Genomic DNA, 19,160 nt, shown 5'->3' on the forward strand with positions numbered 1-19,160 from the left:
GTCCCGCCGTGGGTCTGAGGGAAGCGGAGCCTGACTGGCCCGCCCGGGTCACAGACAGTTCAGCGCCCGCGGCGGTCACCGTCACAATGCGCGCCCAGCGCGGTCCCAACGCCCCCCCCCCCCCCAGGCTGGCTCGCGCCGGGCAGCCCGAGTCCCCAGTCCACGCTCCGGGGGATCGGGGTCACGGGATCTCCCGACCCACGGTACGAGAGAAACGAAGGGACCCCCCCACCCACTCACACACACTCCCCGATGACCCCGGCCGGCTGGCCTTCCGCGCCCCGGAGAGCGACCCCGAAGGTGCCCGAGCGCCCTCCTCGGCCCGACGCGGGCCTCCCGCAGCCCCCCGCACCCCCGAGGTCGGGCGGAGGATTCGGTCCCCGAGTCCGCGCGTCTCCCCGCGGGGTCGCCGGAACCGCCGCTAACGCTTCCTCCCAACGGACTGCGCACCCCCGGCCCCGCCGCAGCACCCCGGCCTCCGAGTCGCCCCGGCGATCCCCGAACGAACACCAGCCCCCCCCCCAAAAAAGAACCCATCCCACGGGCCCCTCTCGGGGTGGCGGGCGCTCGCCATCCGCCCCGCTGACCCAGAGATCCGCCTCACCGCCGCGACTCACCCCAGAACTACCAGCTCCCCGTATTTCACAGGCTCCTTATTGGGGGCGCTGGGCTCCTCCTGGCCGGGGGAAAACATGGAGCCCCGCTCGGCCGCCGCCGCCGCCGCCTCCGCCGCGATCCCCGCCGAGTCCGCGCCGCCGCTAGAATCCCATCCCGAGAAGGGGGTGAGCGCGCCGGGGAAGGGCACGGCGGCGAAGGGGGCGCGGGGCGGCCAGTCCCGCGGCTGCTCCGTCGTGGCGGCGCACTTGTCGGCCCGGCTCCCCGGAGCTCCGCGCCCCGCGGCCGCCCCGAGCCAGACCCCCGCAACAAATGGGACCGAGCGGCCGATGGGGGGGGGGGCGAAGTGGGGGGGGAGGAACCTGCGGGTGCCTAGCGCCGCCGCTGCTGCCGCCGCCGCCGAAGCCCCGCGGGAGGGAGGAGGGGGGGGGAAGCGGGAGCGCCAGGAGGCGGGAGGAGGGGAGGGTGCGCGGGGGCGCCGCGGAGAGCGCCCGGCAGCCGCGGGCAGGTGGGAGCCGCCCGCCGCCCCCCCCACCCCCCGCGCCGCGCCGCCGCCCCGCCCCTCCGCCCCCACCCCGCCCGCGCGCGCGGCCCGCGCCCCCTCCCCGCCCCCGCGGCCCGCCGGGGACCGGCCCCGTGTTATGTAAACATAGAGTAAAAGGGAAGGGAAGCCCTTAAAGGAGCAGCTCTATTTTTCTCCCCCACTTTCTTCCCGAAAAGTTGGAGCGATCACGGGGGTGGGGGTGGGGGTCCTCCGCTCTCCTTCCCGCGGCAGGCTGCGCACGGGGCACCCCCCCTCCCCCAGTCCGTCCCCCTAAGCCCAGCACCCGGGAGGGGGGGGTCCCCAAGCGCCGCCCCAGTTAGCCCGCTCACTCTTAGGAACTGCCTTGCTCCACAAAAGCCTTGGCCTTTTTGGTGTCCCCGGGTTCCGCCCGACACCCAGGGGCCCTGGGCTCCAGGGTGCCTTCGCTTGCGCAACCCCGCGCCTGGGGAGCCTGAACTGGGAGGGGGTTCGAAGGCCCCCCGAAGTCGCCTAGGACGCGGCCAGCTCGGCTTCCCCCTCTGCAGAACGCCGCGGGAGTTTTGTGGTGTTTCTGTTTTAAGGGGGGAAGGGGGTGTGTGTTGATGTATGCTTTATCCTTTTTCTCCCAGCTTTCATTCAGTCCCCGAAAGAATTTAAGAGGAAATTAACCTGGGTGGATTTTGCAGAGAGTACAAATGTTCCTTTATGACCAGGGTTTAACCAATGCCTCCTTCCCTTTTTATGTTTTTGGTGGTTTGTTTTTTTTTTTTTACAAGTTACTACTACGGCTTTAAAATATTGTAGACCATAATAGTTTTACTGACTGCTGTTTTTCATCATTCGGAATTTTATTATTCTAACATTTATTAAGCAACTGGCAACCTACTAGAAAGTACATATTATTGCCTGTCAAGACTGTTGAATATTTAAAAGAAAGAAATACTGCCAAAGCCTCGTATGAACAGCGCCTGGTTGGCTGTGACCCTAAGTAAAGGGCTAGAAAAGAAATAATTGCATCTGTAACCTCCCATTCTTGCTGTTCAGCACCCTGTGTGTAACGTTCTCTGACAGGTTATTATTGTAGTGACATGATGCTTCTGGTGACTTTACTTCATTCAGTAACTGACTTTAAAAAAAAATTGAGGCTTTTGAAGTAAATTATTCCAAAGTAACAAAAGCCACACCACTGATAAGCTACAAATAAATCTGATTAAAGTTAGCTTCAACTAATTTTAGTAATTATCTAAAGGGAATTGAGCTATCCTGCCTATTTTCCATGTAGAAAATATGCAAAATACTTTCACTAAAGGTCATTTTAATAATTAAAACAATAACTAATTTAGTAATATAATATTAGTAAAACGTAAATTAGTTATTAAATTAAGATGAACAATTAAGTTGATTAATGTTAACTAAATATTAACTGAGGTCAGTACTAAGTAAATTACTAAGTCATTACTAAGTAAATTCTTACTAGTTGAATTAGCAACATTATTAAAGTATTAACAAAAACTAAATGAGTTATTAAATCATACTAAGTTATTAGTTATTAGTTATTAATAGCAAATTTGGTTATTAACTAAAATATTCGTTAGCTGAAATATTTTAAGGATATTTTAAGAATCCTTCCCTAAAGGGTTGAATTCTTTCTTCACACCAGTGCTGATGTGATTGCTGTCTGAATTTCTGTCTGATTAATGTTATCTTCATCTCCTCTGTTTTCCTATTTACCATATAGATGTGTGACTGTAGAAGACCTATCAGGTTCCTGTTGCAGTTACACAGTACCTGGCTCTGTCATCCTAACTTTTCCAGGTCTATTTTCTAGCTGCTACTGATCTCTAGGCTACAATTACCTCCTCCTCTCTTGGCATGCTGTGTTTTTGTGCATTGCATTACACTGCTCTGGCTCCATTTCGTCCTTGCTGTGCTCCGCATCTGTTGTTACGAAGATGGAGACAAATATTTATTAACCTCCTACTAAGTTCCAAACACAAGGCTGAGAGTTTCCCACACAACCTCCCAACCTCCATCCAAAGCCTTCTCCCTCCACTCTACCTCTCTGCCAGGACACCTCCGACTTCCAAAGGGGCATCTTTCTACTCCCCCAGTGTCTTTGACAGTGTGTTTATAGTCCTTAATTAGGTCTGTCTTTCTCAAAGTTGTTTACAGGTAATGTTGCTTTGAATGAGTCTTTGCATCCATGGAGGCTTTTTTATCCTACAGCTCAGGACTTCTAAGTAGATTCATTTCTGTCAGTCACTGTGAACCCTGAAAGCTTCCCACTGGTAAGAGCAATTCTATTGATCACAGCCAGGAATACATACAGGTGTCAGATGTGGAAATCCCAATATACAAACAGAGTGAGGAATGCGCCATCTAAAGGGAGTATCAAGCCACTCTGATACAATGGAAGCTCACTCTTGATCAATTTAATCATGTTTTTTTTAAAGCCTCAAATCCTGCTTATGCTAAAACTCCCAATTTTGAACATCCAGCAACTCAATCAAGCTTAAAAAAATAATTAAGCATAGCCCGTGCCCACTGAAATGAAATCTCTTTTCTGGTGGTAAATAAGTTCTTAAAATTTGCTTTCTCTGACTTCAAGGAAATATCTTATCAGTGAAAGAATACATCTTAAGTAGGACCAAATAGTAGGGTGGGGCAGTGGTGGTAAATGTGATTTTCTCAAGAGTTGGTGGCTTATGTTCCTAAAGAAATCAGCTTGTCTTTTTTCTTCCCATCCTTTATCAGCTATCTGCTCACAACTTAAACCAATTAGAACATGACCCCCCCCCCAACTTCCCAGCTAATATTAGGAATCTGATTGTACCATGAGTTTGAATGTAATTGTTGTACATAGTAGCTCCAGGCTGGTAAGACAATCTGGCTGTGCCATCTGCCAATCTCCTGAAAGCCAGGGTGGGTTTGGCTGTCCTTGCTGCCAGAACAGACCCTTCCTTCTGGCCATGCCATTTATGCCTTCTAAGACTCCTCTGTGGCAGGGGTCCACCACACTATCCTGCAGGGACTTGCTACGTCTTAGACTACAAGAAACCATATGTTTACCAGACAAAATGTAATGCTTTCTCTTGATTTCTTTTCCTGTTATGTCTATCATTTTTATTTTAGAATTAAAATTTGGAGGTGTGTGTTTTAACTATGCCTTAAATAAGAACAAATACCAGGATTTTGGGTTACTCAACATTTTGTCTCACATATTTATGTTTGCAAAGACTACAGAGCAAATAGACATTGTCAAGTTTTTATTGCTAGACAAGCTTATGAGAATATATATTTGCTTTCTAAACTATTGTTTGTACTATTATAGAATAGTGTAAGCTCTTGATCAAAAATTGGGAAAAATTTAGAAGGGGGGTTTCTATAAACTAGTTTTAAATCATCCATCACTTCTTACCCAGAAATGACCCATTTTTAAAAAATTATCTCTGAATATTACCACCATCTTTTTTCTTTGACATAGTGATAATCTGTATAATTAACTTTTTATCTTACTTTTTCCTCACATAATATGGCATTGTGATCAATTATCTCTTTCTGCTGAGATCTCATGAACAATTCTGTTTTATTATTATATATATATCAACATTTATTAATCATACTTCTCTTACAGAACATTTGTAGAATTTTTAAATTTTGCTCTTATTAAATGAGTTTACATGTGTTATTTCAAGATTTTCTACAAGTAAAATTGCTGCATGAAAGGGCAGTTTTGATGAATGTTTCTAAAGTATTTTTGGAAACAGTTATACTATTTATACTGTAACCAGGAGTAAATGAGAGTCTGCCTCAGGAAACTATCACCAGCATTTTAAGATCCTTGCTGATTTGACAGGTGATAACTTTGTATTGTAATTTCTGTAACTGATATTATGAAATACATTTACTTTTATTTTTCTATGATTAAAAAAATACACAATATGAAATCTCCCTTAACTGATTTTTTTCCTGATTTTCAAGTGAGGGTATCCTACAGTTTTGTTAAATTATAAACACATTTCTGTATGGAGGATCTGTAGAACTTGATTTTTCGTGATGAATACTTACACTTAGCTTTTTTTTTTTTTTTTTTGTCGGTCGTGGGGCTTGAACTCTGGGCTTGGGCGCTGTCCCTGCGCTGGTCAGCTTAGGGCGAGCACTCTTACCACTTGAGCCACAGTGCCACTTCTGGTTTTCTAGTGGTTTATTGGAGATAAGAGTCTCACGGACTTTCCTTCCTGGGCTGGCTTTGAACCGTGATCCTCAGATCTCAGCCTCCTGAGTAGCTAGGATTACAGGCTTGAGCCACCAGCACCAGGCTTTAACTTTTCTCCCTTCCAGCCTCTAGCAACCACTGTTCCCCTGTCTGCTTTAATGAGTTTTAGATATCTCATGAAAGTGAAACTTGCAGTATTTGTCCTAATGTGTCTAGCTTATTTAGCATACTGGCCTCAAGATCCGTTTATGTTGTACTTGATGACATTTCCTTCTTTTAATGGTTGAGTAATATTCCCCTGTAGTTATATACTACATTTTTCGTGTTCATTAATCTTTGGTGGACATTTAGGTTGGCCATTTCAGATAATACTATAATGTTCATGGGAGTACATGTGTCTGTTTAAGATGTTGATTTTAATTCCTTGATAAATAACTGGAAGTAGGAAATGTCTAAAATCTTTTCTCATTTTTTTTTGTTTCCTGTTTTTTTTTTTTTTATTGTCAAGGTGATATACAGAGGGGTTATGGTTATGTACCTTTTCCAACTGCTTAATCAGGCTATTTGTCTGGGTTTTGTTGTTTGTTTTTTTGTATTTTGCTATTGATGTTTGGGACAGCCTTAGACCTTGTGAATAGTAAACCTTTACCAGATGGATGGATTGCAGATAGTTTCCCAGAAGCTTCTTAGTTTGATGCAGTTACCTTTGGTGCTGTATCCAAGAAATCACTGACAAGGGGAGCCTATGAAAGCACTTTGTATTTTCAAAGTATTATAGTTTGTCATGTTTTAAGTGTTTAGTCCATTTTGTGCTTATTTTTAAATGCAGTAAACCATGTATCATTTCATTTCTTTATATGTGGATTTTACTTTCCAAACTCCATATTTTGGGAGACTATCTTTTCCACATAGCATATTCTCAGCACCCCTGTTGACTTTATATCCATTAAAAAAAATCCTCTGTTTTCAAAACACCAGAGGCTAGGATTTTTCTTTTAATTTTTAAAATTTTATTGTAAAGGTGATTTTATTGTAACAGAGGGGTGACAGTTATGTAAGTCAGATAATAAGTACATTAACTTTTGAACAGTGTAGAATTTTTTAACCAAAATCATTTTTTAACCAAAATCAAACTTACTAATGTAAGACTTTGCTAATTTTTAAATTAAATATTTGTATCGTTATTATAAGGGTGATATACAGAGGGATTACAATTTCACGAGTACATTTCTTTTGGACAATGTCACTTTGCTCTCTCCCAGTATTTTTTTTAAGTAATTTATTATTCTCACAGTTCTGGAAGTCCAAGAGTACAGTATCAGCTTCTGCTTAGCTCTAGTGAGGACCTAGCAGTGGATGAAATCATAGCAGGAATGTGTGCAAGAAAAAAATAACACCCTGTGATAGTGACAGAGGGACACAGGCTTGTAGTTTTTCTTGTCTGTTTTGGTATTAGCATACCATGAGTTTGGAAGTGTTCTCTCTTCTTTAATTTGTTTGGAATTTAGAAAGTCTTGGCATTGAATTTGTTTTTTAAATACTTGATTGAATTCACTGATGAAACCATCTGAGACTGAACTTCTCTTTGTTGGGAGATTTTTTTTTATTATTATTTCAATCCCCATAACAACTTATGTTCAGGAGCTCTATTTCTTCATGGCTCAGTCTTGGAGTAGTATATGTTCCTAGGAATTTAGGCATTTTTTCTAGGTTATATAAATTTTTTATAGTTTATCATAATTCTTATTTCTATGGCATATATTGTAAAGCCCCCTTTCTCATTTTTGATTTTATTTAATTTTTTTACTCTTAATCTGGTTAAAAGGTCGTCGATTTGTTGAGCTTTTTCAAAAAACAACAACTCTTACTTTCATTTTTTTCTATTATTTTCCTAGACTCTAGTTCTCTAGTTTTATTTATTCTGTTCCTCCTGCTTACTTGGAGCTTTTGTTTTGTTTTGTTTTTGCTTCCTTTTCTTGTTCCAAGAAACATTGAATCAGTTTGAGACCTTCTTCCTTTTTAATGTGGATGTTTATTTTGCAATACATTTATCTTCTGGAACTGTTTTTGCTGTATCTAGCCAGTTTTGTACATGTGCTTTATTTTGTTTATCTTAAGGTATTTTCTATTTCTCTTTTAATTTCTTCTAGACCCTTTGATCATGAATGTGTTAATGTACCCATATTTATGAATTTCCCAATTTTCTCTCTGCAGTTGATTTCTACACGTTTTTATTTCTACTCTTATGACATTATCAGTAGAAAGATATATATTTCATTCTTTTTAAAGTTTGGTTACAATTTGTTTTGTGTGACCTAACATGTAATCTAGCTGAAGAATGTTTTATATGCTCTTGATAAGAATGTGTTCTACTGCTATTACGTAGACACATTCAACTCAATCACATGGTTGAGCTATATATATTGAGCTTATAATCTATAAAATATTACATTTTGTCACATAAATTGCTCTGAGTCACAATCCATCTTTCCAGGACCTGTGCAATTGAATAATTGAATCTAATTGCAATAATGAATGTTTATTCCTCTTTATCTCAAATTTTTTAGTTTCAAGAAAATCTATGAATTCTTTTCTCATCCTTTTACAAATAGTTTTAGCTTTTTGATAGACAATATAAATAGGAGATAAGCAACTTAAAATAATATAAATAAGTGAAAAATGTCTGATTTTCATCTGTTCTCCTTCTTAGTAGATATTATAGTTATTAATTTTGTGTATTTTTCAGCAATAATGTCTGTGTATGTGTTTATGTAAATAAACAGGAAACAGAATAATCACTATTCTCTACCTAGCTTTTTTTTTAACTTAATATAGTGACCAAGAAGATCTCTTCAAAGAGCACTTACAGCTAATGAATGTCAGTCACCTGTGCCACATGCAAGTCACTGACTATCCCACACAGAAAACACACATGAACTTGACATATGTTAAAGACAAAAATCCAGGCTGCAGAGGTTACTAAATGAACAAAAAAAGGATTTAGTATGGAGCTGAAGAAGTTAGTAGATGCCAGAACACACAGTGGCTTTAGGGTAATTTGAAATCTGAGTTCTCTTTCATCTTGGAAATTACTGGAAAGTTTGATGCAGTGGTTGAAATAATTAAAAATCATCCCACAATTTACCTACCTACAGAGATATCATGAGAAAGCATAAAATGCTCTGCTGAAATTAAGATATACATTTTAGAAGCTCCATAATATTTTTAATATTTGTAATTTATTTTTACATTCTTAGCCTAAGGCAGAATTAACCACAGACTAGGAAATAAACTTGTAACAATGAAATACTGCTGGAAGAGAAGACCTCCCTGCTCCCATTTGTCAGTAATGAAAAAAATAAACTGAGATGTGAGAAAGGTATCTCAATGAGGTGGAAAGAGGCTTAGCTTAGGATTCGGGGACCTCAGCTCTACAACACCAAATCTTTGTAGACCTGCCACAATGAATCCATCTGGAAACAGGAATAATAAGCCACTGACTATCATTTAAGGTTTTAGAAAAAACTAAGGGAGACAATGAATACAACAGTAGTCATTTATGTACTGCCAAGAACTAACATACGTACAGTATTATTTTTAGTAGAACTATAGGAATGATTTTGTGGAAAGAAGTATATGGAAATGTTAAGTGATAATATATCCATAACATGTGTGGAGGGCTTCCTTGTGCTTGCTTTGTGCAGTCCTGTAACAGTAAGCCAATTAGATCAAAGTTTAGTGTCTGTTATGGTATAGTGCTAGATACAGCAAAGGACACAGCTGCAAATAAGACAGCTGTCATCCAGGAATCCCACGGGCTCACATTTTGGAGGTCATTTCCATTTTGGAAGTAGGTAATTGAGTTTACTCTGAGTGGTAGAGGCCACATGATCTGTGGCTTTCCTGCTGACTATGAAATGGTCTAGTTGTAACTAGAACCTGACCATGGAAATAAGAGATGAGCCCTTAGGAAAATGCTTTCTGGACACAAAAGGTGCTCTACAATAATAAGGAAGCATCAGAAGATGTGCTTTACATGGGAAAGCTAGATCTGACAGTGTTGACTTAGTATTTCATAACCTATGAATGCCCATTTAACTGTAAACTATACAGGAAGTACTCATTCTTACCTTGCCATAATCTTTTTCAAAAAATATTTTTGTTATTCCATAATCATTTTATTTCAGCTCCTGTTAGTGCACATGTGAGGTGAGTGGGTGTGTTCAGCTGCAAAATCAACAGAATGACCTCATCTCCATTACCACGTGCCAGTTCACGTGAAAAATCCAAGGGCACAGTGACACATACACACAGCTCAGCAGATGGAGCTGACCCCCACAGCCAGCAATTAAAGTCAGAATTTGCACCAGATAACAGGTAGGAGTTATAACTGCTCCCCTAAGATAAATAATGAAGCAAAATGACATTTCTCATTCCTCTTCAAAATGTTTAAACCAAGATCACAGTGCAATCACTATCAGGGGAGAACTAAACACTTTAACACTACCATATCGAAACTCCTACTTCACAAAACACCCATCTGCTTTGATTCCTATTAGCCTTCCTCTTTGCTTGGTCACTGGTCAGATACAACTGAGTGGTGGGGGGGGGAGCAGTAGGGTTCCTTCTGGAGCTCAGCAATTCTGTTATGATTGGCAAATGTCAAGATTCCAGAAAGATCTGCTGGTGGTGAAAAGCAAGCTACAAATATAGAACTGGGAAGGAAATAATCTGAACTGAGTTTCAAGATTCAAGCTATGCATTAGAGCGAACTAAATTTATTTTCTTTATGAAATGATGGCCATTTCATTAAGTGCTAAACATTTTATTAGATATACTATTTACATACTCTGTGTTCAGATGAATTGATTCACAAAGTCAGTTTTAAAATATCTTCCATAATCAGACTGGGAAGGTGGCTCAGTAGTACAGTGCTTGCCTTGCATGCATGAGGCCCTGGGTTCGATTCCTTAGCACCACATAAGCAGAAAAAGTCGGAAGGTGCACTGTGACTCAAGTGGTAGAGCGCTAGCCTTGAGCTGAAGAGCTGAGGGACAGTGCCCAGCCCCAGAAATCAGGCCCCATGACTGACCAAAAAATAATAATATCTTCCATCATCAAATTCCTTGGTCTCATTTTCTCCTAGACGCTTTAAAATGTAATTTTGCTGAATTTATCACAGACTTGCAATATTACTGTTACTAGGGATCACATCCAACGTAGAAAAATCTTTGACCTTTTTACAATAAAATCATATAGGTATTAAATTGAAATATGCTTGAAAGCATATTTTGTTCACAAATGAAGAGTTAATTAAGCAACATTTGGAATAATGATTGTATCGGTTATTACTATAGAACAACACATCCCCAAAATTAGTGACTAAGATATTTGTTCATGAGTCTAGGGGTTAGTAATAAGGCACTCAGCTGGATGATGGTTCTGCTCCCATCCTGTTGGCTGTCTGATGCATTTGCAGTCTGCTGCTGGGCAGCTGGGGACCAGATGGGAGTAGGTATCCTCACATGTCCAGGGCCTCAGCTAGATTAGCTGGAAGAGCTCAGTAGTTGGGGTCCCCCCTGGTTCCCACTGTGATTTCTCTTTCTACATAACCTTTCAACCTGAAGAGAACAGAGCTAGTTCCCAGAGTGACATTTTTACCCCCCAAAGGGTGAGACTTGAACATGCAAATTCAGGAGTAAGGTGCTATTGAGGTGGCACATTGGTACCTTACTCTAAATGAGGTTTGCCAAAATAAACATCTGAAACTGTGGCTGTAGGACTGAGCAGTAGGCAAAGGTTTGAAAGACAGAGGATGCTCCTCCAAGAGGCTCAAATAGCAGGGAGGAAACTGCACTTGAATAAAGGCCCATGGCCATTATTACACGGCCATTATTACACAGTAGCAGGAACCATTTGCAAAATCTATTGTTCAAGGCAATGTGGAAGATTAAAGAAAATTATGAATTGAAATTTTATACAATTAAAATCATAAGTTGAAAATCCTTCGTACAACTATATAAGGATTTTTTTTTTAATGTTAGACACTGGTGGCTTACATCTGTGTTCCTAACTACTTAGGCGACTGAGACCTAAGGATCATAGTTCGAAACTAGCCCTGGCAGCAGACTTTTAGCTCCAATTAATCACCAAAAAGCTGTAAGTGGAGCTGTGGCTCAAGCTCAGCTTTGAGTAGAAGCAGCTCAGGGACAGCACCCAGGCCGTAAGATCACACAAATAATATAAATTAAAAATAATTTTTAAAAATAAAAAAAATTTAAATTATACCTAATGAACTCACAGGTCTGGCCAAAGAAGTTTCAAAGAAGTTTATGCAGACACCAATTGGCTTCTTTCAGCTGCATAATTATAGGAAGAAAGATAAAGAGGGCTCATTCATTTTTTAAGCGACACCCAGCAAAGATATAAAGGAGAGAAACTTGGTTATTGCTAGGTTAGAAAACAAAACAGTTTCTCAAAGTATGAAGTTACAGTCTAAAGGCCAGATTGACAGTGTGGACATAAGAGTGTTAGATAATACCTCGAAAGGATTTAAGGCAGTGCTTCATAGAACCAGTTTGACCAAAGGTCTTCTCAGAATGAAAAGGCTATTCCTACAGCAGCAGCCTTTCTTGCTGCTCAAAGAAAAATATCTTGCTCAAAAAGAATTGTGGATATGTTTTGGGGGGAAAAGAATGAATCCCAATAAAATGTATCCCTCACAGTTCCTTAGAAAACTTTATTAGGAGTATGAAGTTAATTGGCATGTACCCCAAGGATTCAATGTGATCCATTTTGACACTGGTAATACTATATACCGATGACCACAATAGAGAAGATAAACACTTCCTTCGCCCTAAAAGTGTCTCCTCCTCATCTCATTCCTCAGACAAAAGCTAATATGATTTCTTTTAGTTTTCATTTGTGAGAACCTTACATGAATTGAATCAAACAATATGACCTCCTCTCTGCTTGGATTCCTTCACACCAGTGATTTTGAGGTTTATCCATATTGTACTTTTTTAATAGCAGTTTCCTTTTTGTGTTAAAGTGCATGTTAAAGTGCAGAAGAGCTGGTATTCTGCATTAGGGATAAAAATGGGCAAGTAGAAGGTTGCCAGGGAAGACTCATTAAAGTCAGTAAAATACAGTGGAAAATTAAGACCACCAAAAGAACTGAAATATAGGATGACTCAATTTGAAGTTGAAGAAATGTGGCCTTGTACAAAATGTATGTAGCAGGAGCAATTTGAGTGCTGAGTTCTGGGGTGATTTTGTTGGTGTACAACCTGGGAAGGGCATGTATTGTCTGGAGTTCATTCAAGGGATTTTAGTCCTGCATGCATTTGAGAATGCACGAAATCAAGGGGTACTGTGGCATAAAAAGACAAAGCAGAGAAGAACCCGACATTTAGGGTAAAATTTCACTTTTCATTCTATAGTTATCTTGCTTGTAATTGAGAATAAAGGATGGGTAACCTCATACTTCCTTTAAGAGGCAAGAGAGGTACAAAGCTTGGATTTGTTGTAGAATGTTAAAAAGACCAATGTCAGACAGAACTTGAATTCCATCAGTCTTACAGCCAAATACCACAGGGCCTTCCACAAATTTCTCTGTCTAAGCAGGAGATGACAACAGTGGCATTACTGACCCTGAGTGTGTATTATATACTAGGCACAATTGTGCAGACTTTGCACAAATCTGGTCCTCACAATAACCAGGTAAAGTCAGGACAGATGAAGAAACTGAGGCATAGAGTTGAAAGTGCCTTGTTAAAGGCTGTCTAGCTGTTGAGTGGTGAAACTGGGCATTGGATTCAAATAATGTCATTATAGAATCCATGCTATTCCTCTTGGTTACTTTTTGTATTTTTACTTTGTCCCTATTGGCAATATTATCTGAATTTCTTATGTCTATTAAAGGATCAGTGATATTTATCATAATACATACCTAGCAGGGAATCTGATTTAACTAACAGGATATACTTACCTGTCCCAAAGTGATAAAAAAAAGGTCAGGGTCAAAGATGCCAATATCAAGGTACTGTAATGAGGAAACATAGTGCCAACCAGCCCTCCAGTGAGAGTTTCTTGCTCTTGGGAACAGATGAGGCACCCAACTCTTTCCTGTAGCACAGAGAGTTATTTCTTTCCTGATTAGGCCCAGCAATTAGAGGTTCAGTCTCTTCTCACTACTCTGCAGCCTCAACAACAACAACAACAACAACAACAACACACACATACACACTCCACTCAAGAGTACAACACATACACACATACACACTCCACTCAGAGTACAAGAGCCATTCAGCTTCCTTCCCCAATTACTTTTGCCCTAACTACCATAATCATTCTATGCTATCTAGAAAAACAGAAACTCTTTTTTTGGGGAGTGGGGGGTGGGGTCCAGTCGTGGGGCCTGAACTCTGGGCCTGGGTGCTGTCCCTCAGCTCTTCAGCTCAAGGCTAGCGCTCTACCATTTGAGCCACAGCGCTCTACCATTTGAGCCACAGTGCCACTTCCGGCTTTTTCCTTTTTTCTTATGTGGTGCTGAGGAATCGAACCCAGGGCTTCAGGCATGCAAGGCAAGCGCTCTACCACTGAGCCACCTTCCCAGCCTCACAAAACTCTTTTTAACTTCAGTACTTGTCCAACTTATCACTCAAAGACAAGAGTGCGTGATTTTGTCAAGGAACAACCCTACTTAGGAAATGCCCCACCCCCTCCAGTGAACTCCTCTTTGGGGTTTTACGTCTTCTGTGGCTGATTCTTTAAGCCGCCAGGTTTATCTACACTGGCATGGTTGAGGGACAGATAGAAACTTGCTGCTCCAGGAAAGCGGGTAAATATGCAAATGTTTGGCATCTCTGCTAACTCCAAATTTGCTTGAATTTGATTATTGGGAGGATCCAACGTTAGTGTTGTAAATGTCAAATTATCAAATTCTATTGCCTAAAGGAAGTTGAAAGCCCTAGGTCTCTTAACATGAATGCTGGTCAAAATGGTGTTACAACTAGGTCTGTTCATGACAAAAAATAACCACTTATGATATTTCAAGAAGAAGGAGGTTTTACTGTAGTATACACATGGATAATTGGGTGGGGGGAGGGGGGAGGCTGGGAAGGGAGGTGAAGGGTAAACAAAGGAGGAGGCTGCAATGCTTGGTAAGAAATGTATGCATTATCCTGCCCATGTAATTGTAGCCCCTCTGTACAGTATGTTCTCAAATAAATAAATTAAAATTTAAAAAAATAAAAAAATAAAATAAAATAAAAAAATAAAGAAAGAAAGAAAGAAAGAAAGAAAGAAAGAAATAAGATAGCTATAAGCACACATGGGCTTAGTGGCTAGAGTATTACTGTTTTACTCTTTCTCTATAGGTAACTTCCTCTATTGACTCATATTTTCTTCCTTCTGTCTTTTGCAGAGCACATTGGAAATAGATCCCTCTACATCTTAATGGTCCACCTCTTGTTCATAATAGAATTTCCTGCATTCCTTCTCTTGGCATTTAATAATTCTCATTCTGAAGAAAAGCAATCTGATTGGCTTAACTCACCTTTCTGAACAGCAAAGCAGAAAATATAAGCTAGCTGGGCTGTCTCTCACGGTCCAGTCATCGGGGCTGATAAAGAACAGTCAAGAACAAAAAAACATGGATGCCAACTGTACTTTCATCCTTTCTCCCTGTGTGTTCTCCTACTCTCTCAAATAGAGATCACCTCACCAGGACCTAAGTGAGTTGACAGACACTATAAATACGACTAGCATCATAGAATATTGGAGAAACATCTAAAACAAAATCTTGGTGACAAGATACTAACATTATTATTAACCACCCAATTAAAGTGAAACCACTTAAATATTTTAAATGTTCAATTAACATTCACAACCAGACATTTTTTTATTTTGATTTGTAAGATAAAAGGTTATCCATATTTTCCAAAGTTTGTGCTTCAATGAGTTTATGTATTGTTTTGAAGAAAGCAGATTGTTTTTCTCATGAGTCAATTATCAAAGAAAGGTTCAAAACTGCTTAAATAGCTTTTATCTTCTTAAGCTTCTCTGATATTTTCTCTAGCGTTTGATTTCTGTTCTTTCCAACCTCATTGTAATTTAGGGCAAATAGTCATTATGAGTGAAATTACCAGAAGCAACAAGAAATGTTCAAAGTTGTTACCCTTGTTATTTGCCTTCTAATGTAAGACCTTTATGGTTGGAGTTCACAAAATTATCCTCTAAAGATAATTCTGGGGAGATAACTAGCAAATTCAGAGATAAAGATGTACTTTAGCATAAAAAGTGAAGCAGTACTAAATACAGAGATGAAATAGGTTTTCATTATTTTTATTTTAATAGTGTCATGACAATCAGATCAGAAACATCTTCTTTTTCCAAAGGCAAATTTCCATGGTAATTTTTGAAGATGTATATGCTAGATATGTTCATCATTTCTTTTTGCCCACACTCTCTTTTTCTGCTAAAAATCCCCCAAAGATGTGACTCAACCCCTCAGTAATTAGACCAAGAGTGGGCATGTGACTCAGACTAGACTATTCAAGTCCTGTTGCCTAGAAAATTCAGAAATTGAAACATAGGGATTAAAGAAGCCAAAGAGCCTAACTAGTTCAGGTTGAATATTGCTAATCCAAAAATACAGAATTCAAAATGCTCCAAAGTCTGAAACTTTTTGAGAAGCAATGTGATACAACAAGTGGAAAATTCCCTACCATGAAAATTTGCCGCGTTCATGAAGTAATTAAAAGTATTTAATAAAATTCCCTTCAGGCTATGTGGAGAATATAGAATATATGCATTTTGTGTTTTGACTCTTGTCTACTCTCCATACTTCCTTATATATATTACATATTGTAAAATCCAGAAAATATTAAATCTAAAACACTTCTAGCACATGTATTTTGGTATAACAGATACTTGATATATATTAACATTGACTTCACAGCATCGTGAAGTTAAATGTATCTGAAGTTATAAGAAAGCAGACCTTGAAGAACTTAGAGAAAAAAAACCAACTTGTTTCCACAGGCAGAATGAGTTACCATGCAAAGTGAAGTGAAAACAGTATTCTAAAAAATACCAGGAGAATGTATCTGCCTGAAGATATTTGAGTTCTTTAAGTCCCCAGCTGTATTATTAGTCATAGAATTTCTTGAGACTTAACAATAAATCCTGCTTTACTAACTTGGGTGTGTTTCTTTTTATTATTTTATGGGAGTAAGATAATTATATTTCGTGTGTGTGTGTGTGTGTGTGTGTGTGTGTGTGTGTGTGTGTGTGTAATCTGGATAAAGATTGAATTTGTAGTGCTTCGAATGACCAGAAGGAATCGCCTCCACCCTTTTCAAGCACTCTCTGAACTGAGAACTAGAGATATGGAACAAAGCATGCATATTGTCGGCATTTGCAAAGAACAGCAGTTTTCCTCCAGAAAGGGATTTGATGAGCAACTTCTGCTCCCAGATGGAACTTAATAGAAAAGCGTTTCCCAATGAGATGCATGGTTCCATTATTGTAACACTCAGCCAGTTCTATTGGGTAGCCACTACATGAGCTGGCATTGAGATTGACTCTGGAACCCTGAAGGAAACTGCCTGAGTTGTAAGAGTCCCAGTAGGAGAATGAGTAAATCACAACTACTATTAAATATATGTTAGCCTATTGAATGCTGATGATTTCAAACAGAAAACATGGGGTTGGAAAACTTGGAGGTTTGAACCTCACTTAAAAAATTCAATCCTTGCTATTAGTTCAAACCTATAATCCTAGCTACTCAGAAGGCTGAGATCTGAGGATCACAGTTCAAAGCCAGTCTAGGCAGGAAAGTCCATGAAACTTTTATCTCCAATTAATCCCCAAACTCCCCTCCCAAAAAAGCTGGAAGTAGGATGGGAAGAGGAAACAAAGAAGGAGGCTACAATGCTTGATAAGAAATGTACTCATTATCTTGCCCATGTAATTGTAAACAGTATTTTCATAATAAAAATAAATAAATAAATATATAAGAATTTAAAAAAAAGCTGGAAGTAAAGCTATGGCCCAAGTGGTAGAATACCAGCCTTACACAAAGAAACTCAGGAACATCATCACACGCTGACTTCAAGCGTGCGTGCAGCAAACACACACACACACACACACACACACACACACACACACACACACACACACACACACACCCACACACACGTAGTCATTTCTTTCTTGAATTTCTATTCCAGTGGTTTCCAAGTCAGAACAACCTCCTATGAGCCTGTTTCTAGACCATACTAAACAACTCAACTAACATCTACTAATAACATCTATTATCAACTCATCTAATATCAACTAGACATCTACTAACAACTTCAATGCAAGGCATTAAACACACTAAGAGGCAAACCACTTCTCTCCTTGTAAAAGAGCTTTTGTACTAGAAAGGGAACTAAGATAAATACATCTAAATGGTTTTATGTTCTAAGAGGTACCACTCACTCATAAGCTTCCTAATTGTATTGATGCTTGAATACAGTGTTAGGGATTCTATAACTGTCTCATACCTTTGTGACTCTCATATCTCCTGTCATTAATTTAAATTCAGCCCATTAGGAACAGATAGAATTTCAAATAATGTAATTACAATTTTATAAGAGTATTGATAATTGAAAATCTTCCATTTACTTTGTGGACAAAGTCTAGAAAACTCCACTTTCCTCTGGAAAGCAAAATGTCAGACTTTAAGCAACAGTAAGTATCTTTTTTTTTTCTTTATGCCAGGCGTGAAGCTTGAACTCAGGGCCTGGGAGCTGTCTCTGAGCTTTTCTTCTCAAGGCTAGCACCTTACCACTTGAGTCAAAGCTCCACTTCCAGGGTTTTGGTGGTTAATTGGAGATAAAAGTCTCCAAAGTTTCCTGCCCAAACTGGCTTTGAACTGTGATTCTCAAATCTCAGCCTCCTGAATAGCTAGGATTACAGGTGTGAGCCACTAATACCTGGCAAGTATCATTATTGCTGTTGAGAAAAATAGCAGAGAGTTTAGCCTTCTGAATCCACAGATCATTATTGAGATAAAATATCAGTTGGCAGCACAGGAAACAAGTCAAACAACACTATTTGGCACAAGAGCTGAATCTGTCAATCACATCCCTAGAACAAAGTATGCTTTTTCTTTTTTAGATTCTCAAATTAAATCACCTCTTTCTTCCATGTCAGCTCAAAGAAATCTATTGGTTAAAAACCATCACTGAAATTAGAGACTTTGAGAGAGAAGTACAGACCAAAAATATTTAGAAAACTTCTTGAAGATACATAGTCCCACCTCAGTGCTTCAAATTCTTATTTTTCTGGCTGAGTGCCTATCTTAGAGCTGAAGACCAAGAAAACACAAACCTTTTATGAGCAAGTTCTACTTGCTTAATGATCTGATAGGGTAAAAGATGCATTACTGAAAATGTCAAGTATTCAATTAGATATATTCTTAGAAATAGGGGGAAAAATCTTTCCAGGATTCAAGCTTATTATTTAAGAAAAAAGTTACAGTTTTTGGAATTTACAAAAACAAACACAAATGTTACAATGAATCTCTAAAGCACCACAATCAAATCAAAAGATTTTTACCTACTCTGAGTCATTCAGCTATATCCTCAAAATGCCATGTTATCAAGATGCCAAGGACTTCTGAGTGAATGAAAGGATGGCAAAAGAATGTAGATTAAAGCCACCACATTTTGCTTTGGCATTTACCAAACTACTTAATACTTCTTAACTTTGATTTTCTTTTCCAGAAAAGAAATGGCAGAAATAATATCTACT

General features: G+C 39.7%; 1 protein-coding gene and 1 long non-coding RNA gene across 5 annotated transcripts in view; one reads left to right on the top strand and one right to left on the bottom strand.

Moving 5' to 3' along the window:
* The window catches only part of Peli2 (pellino E3 ubiquitin protein ligase family member 2), a 134,291-nt gene extending 133,592 nt beyond the window's left edge, over nt 1-699 (bottom strand). For 2 of the 3 annotated variants that reach the window (XM_070032919.1, XM_070032912.1), the window contains exon 1: nt 618-699. In XM_070032919.1, coding sequence (XP_069889020.1) covers nt 618-694 — 77 coding nt within the window. In that variant the 5' untranslated portion in view covers nt 695-699. Of the gene's footprint in view, nt 1-240; nt 320-617 lie in introns of those variants that run through there. The other variant, XM_070032933.1, reaches the window with a different exon arrangement.
* Nucleotides 146-16,542, top strand: LOC138834184 (uncharacterized). Of its 2 annotated transcripts, none has more exons than XR_011374001.1 (3): nt 146-203; nt 9,542-9,731; nt 14,782-16,542. It is a non-coding gene; the product is annotated as an uncharacterized lncRNA (long non-coding RNA). The 2 variants fall into 2 exon arrangements; XR_011374002.1 differs by lacking the exon at nt 146-203 and adding an exon at nt 706-782.
* The last annotated feature ends 2,618 nt before the right edge of the window (nt 16,543-19,160 follow it).

The sequence above is a fragment of the Dipodomys merriami genome, unplaced genomic scaffold (genome assembly GCF_024711535.1).
Source record: "Dipodomys merriami isolate MVZ:Mamm:240054 unplaced genomic scaffold, mDipMer1.0.p SCAF_1, whole genome shotgun sequence".
Classification (NCBI taxonomy): Eukaryota; Metazoa; Chordata; class Mammalia; order Rodentia; family Heteromyidae; genus Dipodomys; species Dipodomys merriami.